Here is a 7,427-nt window from a genome sequence, read left to right on the forward strand (position 1 = left end):
TCTCTCTCTCTCTCTCTCTCTCTCTCTCTCTCTCTCTCTCTCTCTCTCTCTCTCTCTCTCTCTCCCCTGTGTGTGTGTATGTGTGTGTGTGTATGTGTGTGTGTGTGTGTGTGTGTGTGTGTGTGTGTGTGTGTGTGTGTGTGTGTGTGTGTGTGTGTGTGTGTGTGTGTGTGTGTGTGTGTGTGTGTGTGTGTGTGTCTGTATGTGTGTGTGTGTGTATGTATGTGTGTGTGTGTGTGCATGTGTGTGTGTGTGTGTGTGTGTGTGTGTGTGTGTGTGTGTAACTGCCAAAAAACAAAAAACATCAATTCTAAAGATTAATTCAAATTCAGAGAGACGGGGCCCCTTTGGGTTTAGCTCTTCCCGTATTGTGAGAACAACTACGAAAGAATCTCTCTCTCTCTCTCTCTCTCTCTCTCTCTCTCTCTCTCTCTCTCTCTCTCTCTCTCTCTCTCTCTCTCTCCTCTCTCTCTCTCTCTCTCTCTCTCTCTCTCTCTCTCTCTCACACACACACACACACACACACACGCACGAAAGCACACACACACACACACACACACACACACACACACACACACACACACACACACACACACACACACACACACACACACACACACACACACACACACACACACACACACACACACACACACACACACACACACACACACACACACACACACACACCACGCAATGTGTATGTTAGTCATTTAGGTTTATAGTAATAATACAAGGATATACCCACATAAAGCAGTGCGTTCCTGCTCCCCCTATTTCAAATATCCAATCAACATTTCCGTAAATAATTTCACAGCAATTTTTAGGGGTTCGTAGTCCCTGCGTTGTCAGATGAATGATGGTTCTGTAAAAAACAAAAAAACTTCCGAGCAAAATACACACTTTCCGATTCACGAAATTAAATAATCTCATTAAAAGTAAATAGAATAGGAGAGAAATAATGACACAGGTAAAAAAAAAAAATCCTGATGTGAATTACATGGAGCCACATAAAAGATACAAAGCCAAAACTTGAAGGCAACTCAGCATTCGCAGAAAGTAAACATTGGAGGAAGATACGAAAGACGTTTCCTCATTTGGAATCATGCATTTTGTGGTTGCAAACATCCCAGAAGTATTCCGAACACCAGATTTACGTAATTATTTCTCGCTGTTCATAGAAAAAGAAGCATTTATCTGCTTCCACTTCCGACACCGTCCCTGTAAACAGTTTCGAGAACTCCTTCTCTCCATCAGTCACAGTCAAAATGAAAGCGAAACAGATATCCAAAGTGCGTCGAGTAAGGTTAAGGAAAAGGAAAATACTCCAGATGAAGATGAGACTATGCCAGTGAATGAGTCAGACACCACCGATGCAAATGACAGACCAAACGCAACTCACTGGCTCTCCTCAGGTCTCTCTGGTCTCTCTTCATTAATCAATGAAAAAAAGAAAAAGGCGCAGGAATCCAAAAGTGGGTTCGAAAAGATGGGAATTGATAAATCTTTGGAACTGGGATCTGGTATACATAAAGAAGAAATTACAAAAGAAACAGCAGGGCACAGTCCAGCAGAAATCTCAAGTATATTAAAAGTGTTGGAAGTCCTTGAGTGTGCAAAGGGAACATGTTCTGTCGTAAATGTTAAAGACTCAAAAGCTAAAGGTTTTATGGAGTTTTACAATAAGAAGCATTTTGTGGACAGAGACGGTAATGTTCATCCTTTGAAGTGCCTTATTCACAGATTGGATTTAAACAAAAATGTACTGAAAGGTATGTAAGATAGAGTTTATTTTCTCCAGTTTGATAAATAACCATATCACTGTCATAATAGTTCCAGTATCATTTAACATTTAAAGCAGTTCCAGCATCTTTTTCGTTAGGTCAACTAAATCAGGCTGCTAATAGAAAATAAGAAATGTTGCACCACTGCTGTGTTTTTTATATGAAAAAGTCCATATTTGCAGACATTTTATTTTTTGTTAAGACAGAGATTTTCCCCGAAACTGCATTAGTGAAAATAAATGATAGCTGAAGTTATTCATAGTTAGCTTCTGGTTGAACTGTAAGGCTTCTATTTATATCATTTATTATATCACTTATGGTAACGGAATAAATTTTTTATGAGTAAAGTTCTACTTCTTTTCTCATGAATTTATGTTTAACTTAGAACAAATTTTTCAACTTTGAAGAACAAATAAATTGCAGTTTATACACCTATCACAACCTTTAGTAATATAGTATAAATTGAAGAGAAATATTTTCATACTTTTTTGTGCAAAAAAAAAGTGTAAAAAAAAATTCATATTAAAAGAAAACCTATCTATCTATCTATCAATCTATATACACATATGTATGTATGGATATGCCAGACTCTAGAGTTTGGTCAAATTCTGTCTGCGTAAATGTAGTTCTTGGGTTACTTTCCGCGCACGCTTAGTTCTCTTTTAAGTCATCTTCCGTGCATAAAATTCTTTTGACCTTTCCGCACACTTGTTTCATTATCTGTCCGTAGATCCGTCTGCGCAGCTGTAGACTAAATTATGTTTTCCGTGCATGAAAAAATGTAATATTCACCGCGCAAGAAAAATGCCCTACAGTCTGGTGTATACATTTGAATAAATAACCTCTCCGATCAGGACTCGAACCCTCTTCATCGCAGGCAGGTAACTACAAGATGGACGCTCTACCACTGAGTCAGACATCGTGTAGCTCAGTGATAGAGTGTCTGTTTTGCAGTTACCTGCCTGCAATTACGAGGGAGTCCCAATCGGAGAGGTTATTTATTCATCATATCAGTGCGGTAGTGCATTATTCCATCTTTCATGGATATGTATATATATTTTGCATACATTTTTGTGTACAAAAAGAAAGTGTTAAAAAAAAAAAAAAAAAATAAGTTTTCAATTTTTCACAACAGAAGATGATTACATGACTAGGAAGGAGCGTAATTCCAAGCGACTCAACTGCACGACAGCAGTTGACCTGATAGAATTCCATCCACCCCCTCTCATGCCTCAGGGAAACATTGGCACACCAACCATGCACTTCCAGTCCCTTATCAGGTCGTGTGAGTTGCCAGGATCCATTATCAAAAAACTCGGGCTAGTATTTCCACGGAGCAAGTAAGTGCTTTGGATTTTTTGTGTTTGTTATTGTTATCATAGATAGATTTTATCAGTACTGGGATTGCTAATTTCATTGTTATTGTTATTTTTTCATGTCGTTATTGTTTAATAATTTTTGTTATCAATATTACTATTATCATTGACATCGTTATCATTATTGATATTAGAGTTGTTTTTGTTTATTGATATTATTAGTATTATAATCATGATATATGTATTTTTTTTAGATTATTGATTGCATTTTTTTTTTTTTTTCTTACCTTTGTTATTGTTATGCAGATTTTCATTACTTTAATCAGCTGCTGCTAATTTTATTCCAATTGCTTTCAACAGAGGCAAAAAGAAATATGGACAAGTACCCTTTAACTATGGCACTGAAGTCATCAAACCCAAGAACTCAACTGATACAGGAGATGGTGTGGCATTCACTGCATCAGGTCATCTGATACCATCATCTGCTGATTTTACAAAAGTGATGAAGAAACTAGGTCAGAGAAAGAGATGTCGTCAGCCGCAACTGGAACTGCAAGAGGAAGAGGAGGTCTTTGATTTTATTGTTTTCTTTTCATTTTACTTTTGCCTTTATCTTATCCTTTTTATCTGTTTTGTCTTTTCATTCCCTTTAATCTCTTCCATTTTTTCATTTTACATTTAGACTTTTCCTGCTTCTCTTTTTCTATAACGTATATTTCCTCTTGAATTAGTTTTTTTCCCTTGTTATCTGTAAACCCAAGAAGCCACTCAAAGTTGTATTGCATATTCAGATCACTTTTCTTATCTGGGCTCATTAAATCTTTGAGGGTTTTATAATAAAACACTGAAATTTAACAAAACCCCATCTGTATGAATAAATTTTCTCATGCAAATATTTATGTAATACTAGGATGGAGCAGAGGTAGAGGAGTGGGAGAGGTATGAGACCTACCACAATGATGTAACCAGCCAAGACCGCACCAAGGAGCGACTCTATGAAAAGGAAATAGAGGTTAGTCATTTGTCAATAGAAACATTTTAAAAAGAACAGTGAGAGAAAATGGTATAATGGCATTCATGTAATTTTGCAAGTGCTGTGTAGTTAATTTTTCATATTGTTCGATATAGTTAGTTATCACTTTTAGCTCTTTTTAGACTGATGTATGGCATAGGTTATCAATACTAATAATGTGAAATTTCAACCAAAATAGCTGGTGTGGGAGAAAGGAGGGCCAGGACTTGTTTTTTACACCGATGCCCAAGTCTGGAGAGAACAAGAAGGGGACTTCGATGAACAGACTGCTGATGAATGGGATGTTGATATGTCTGTCTATTATGATAAAGGTAATGCCACAGATTTAGGTATTTTTATCCTATAAAATGAAGTAGGAAACTGGTCCTTCTTTTATTTGTGTAATTCTGTAGTTTATTATAGAAAAAGTTTGATATGTATATATGATTTATCAGTTGATTTGCTATTTTGATGATACAATTAATTGTGATATAGGTGAACAGTTACCCCATATCTTTTTCTCTGTGAAACTATATCTAAAATATCCCAGCCCCATATCTTTTATTTACTACTTCCTCCATTTTCCTTCTTTATATTTCCCCTCTTTCCGTCCCATAAAATTAATTAATTCCATTTACTTCAGGCGCTGGGGACAAAGATGCACAAGACAGTGTGGGGATGGTTCAGAGTGACCAGCTTCGTTCCGGCCATCTTGCAGAGTCTGCTTTTAAGGCTCCAGCAGACCCTCCCAAGGAGAGAGAGGGAAAACTGCCATCAAAAGGAAGGAAGAAAGGTGTGAAAGCTTTTCATTTCGCTATATATGATTGCTTTAATAGATATTGATAAAAGTGGAATGAAAAATTCTCTTACTTTGCTGTATCATTTGAATAAGAAAAATGTATGTTTAGAGCAGCTCTGTAATATAATAGTGGCAACTTGAATACTCTTATCAGTCTTTATTACCCAGAAATAGTTTACTAATAATCAATTAATTACAAATATGAGCAGTGCAGCATTAAGGGATACTCCCAATATCAACAAAACTGTTGGAGAAATTACCATTTTTTATTTCACAGGTCCTAAACCAGCACCAAAGATTGGAGAGTTTGAAGCTCACACTCGTGGCTTTGGTAGGCGTTTGATGGAAGCGCAAGGTTGGAAGGAAGGCAAAGGGTTGGGGCGCAACTCTGCAGGACTCCCCTATGCTATTGATAGTGATGGGCAACATCCACGTAACAAAAAAGGCCTAGGGTAAGATGTTGGGGTGGTTGCAACATAATATAATAAACACTTTATTTCATCATGTATTCAGACATATTCTATTTTATTTTATCCTTAGGAACTAATTGTTTCCTAAGGACATCTGCCCTCCAGCTTATAGAACCTATTTAATTTGAGTTTCTCTTTAAAGGAGTTGCTTGATCATTCAAAAGAGTTTAAGTCATATAATCTACCTGATGTATTTCTAGCAGGTTTGCAACTGTACATAGCTATTTAGGAATGGATGTGATAGAACTGGACCATACTCTCATCTCTCCCTACATTTTTCTTTGTAGATATTATGGGGAAAAGCTACAAGGCTGGGGGGGTAGAAATTCTACCTCCACCTCCACTGCTACCCGTCGACAGAAGCAGAGACGCACAGAAGGACCAGAGCCCCCAAGAAACAGCAAGTATCCACGGCAAGGCGTGCTTACTCCTGGACCAGCTCCAGAGACTGAAGGCCACGATGTGCACATTTCCACTGTTTTTGACCGGCCACAGGAAGAGGACCCCCCTGCACCACCTCTTCGAACACAAGAACCTACAACACTCTCATACCGCCAGAACTATGTCACTTTTACAAAAGGTTCAGAAGATTCCGATTAACAATGAACATGAAAGTGAACTGTGATGAGCAAGGATGAAATAGATAGGAAAATGTTTCTATATGATTTTTTTTATTTATTATGGATGATGATATATTTTATTCTTTGGAAGAAAGATAATATAGATAGGAATATGTTGCTATAGGATTTTATATTGTTATTTTGAAGAAAGAGAATATAGATAGGAATATGTTGCTATATGATTTTATATTATTATTCTTTTGAAGAGAGATATTATAGACAGGAATATGTTGCTATATGATTTTATAAGTTTAGTGGATATTAATATATTATTACCATTTTTTATAAGGCATTTATTTTATCCTTCATAACATAGTAATCATAGTCTCAATATTAGTAAAAAACTGCATGCAAAATTTCAGGCATTTATTGATTTTGGCCAAAAGTTCCTTTCCCCTGTTCTTTGTGCATCTTCATGGCACTACACCAATAATGGAGGGCTAGTTGATGTTGGCTGAACTTGATTTGCTCTGTGTTACCTTAACATTAGCATGGTTTGAACCAGTGCAACCATCAGCCAGTGCAGATGGACTTAGTCCTAGAAACAACACAATTGCACCATGTTGAACATGTAGATCATAGTGAACATTTTATATGTAGAAAATAATTCCTTGTGATTATTAGCTCAATATGTATCTTTGTATGTAGCTTGCTGTTTATTGCATTATTGTATGCTTGCTGTATACTGAACAAATAATCAAGGAGTACTAATGATAGTGCTTTATGTTCAATATGTTGAAAATATAGAGCATTCAGTACAAAATTCCATCAGGAGCTTCAAGTGACATATTTTAGCAATTGGTTTTTAATTTCTAATGGCCCTATGACATCACTGCTTACATATCAGTCATAGAACATGAGATAGGGAGTGACGAGAACAGAGGATTATAATGTAGAGTGTGGGAGTTATGGAGGCAGAAGGAGCAATGCCCACACAAGCTATCTTAGCCTTTGTCCAGTCTCCAAGTCATCTGTTTGACATTGCAGAGTTTAAGAAGCTTGTTGACTATTGACTAACATGCTTTCAAAAACTATCCACTATCTGCATTCAGTGTCTTTACATAGGGAATCAAATTGGTTCCACATCTTGGTTAAGGGTAACTTGAAGGTACCTTTGATCACCAGTAACTTTATTAACCCAAAATAGCACCAAGTACTTATGCTTCACAGTAGAATGTAGTGTTACCCCATGTAAAGAATATACAGTATGCGTATCTAAGCTACCGCGCGAGATTGGAAACTTTATTTATTACTCATACTTTCACAATCTGTCAAGTGCCACCCAGAAAAATGAGTGGCTCTTGCCTACTACCCCAAGCAGAAAAAGTTCTGGTATTCAAAATTAATGCATAAAACTTATTTTGACACAGATATCTTAACGCATGGTAAAGGTTGTAGAAGTGTCTTCTAGAGCAGTGTTGTCCAA

General features: G+C 36.7%; 1 protein-coding gene across 1 annotated transcript; it reads left to right on the forward strand.

Moving 5' to 3' along the window:
* The first annotated feature begins 1,002 nt into the window (after positions 1–1,002).
* On the forward strand, positions 1,003–6,286 carry LOC113801228 (G patch domain-containing protein 3). Its single transcript, XM_027352039.2, has 8 exons — positions 1,003–1,772; positions 2,920–3,124; positions 3,461–3,668; positions 4,011–4,112; positions 4,312–4,444; positions 4,756–4,905; positions 5,189–5,363; positions 5,669–6,286. The coding sequence occupies exons 1-8, from the start codon at positions 1,106–1,108 to the stop codon at positions 5,979–5,981; spliced, it is 1,953 nt and encodes a 650-aa protein (XP_027207840.2). The 5' UTR covers positions 1,003–1,105; the 3' UTR covers positions 5,982–6,286.
* Positions 6,287–7,427: the final 1,141 nt, after the last annotated feature.

Source organism: Penaeus vannamei, chromosome 19 (assembly GCF_042767895.1).
Source record: "Penaeus vannamei isolate JL-2024 chromosome 19, ASM4276789v1, whole genome shotgun sequence".
In the NCBI taxonomy this organism is placed as follows: domain Eukaryota; kingdom Metazoa; phylum Arthropoda; class Malacostraca; order Decapoda; family Penaeidae; genus Penaeus; species Penaeus vannamei.

Bases quoted from the DNA above. Each gene is read 5' to 3' on its own strand.
- LOC113801228 (XM_027352039.2), top strand. From the start codon at position 1,106: ATGCATTTTGTGGTTGCAAACATCCCAGAAGTATTCCGAACACCAGAT. The intron at 4,113-4,311 runs GTTAGTCATTTG...CAACCAAAATAG, and splicing joins TCTATGAAAAGGAAATAGAG to CTGGTGTGGGAGAAAGGAGG. The intron at 4,445-4,755 runs GTAATGCCACAG...CATTTACTTCAG, and splicing joins GTCTGTCTATTATGATAAAG to GCGCTGGGGACAAAGATGCA.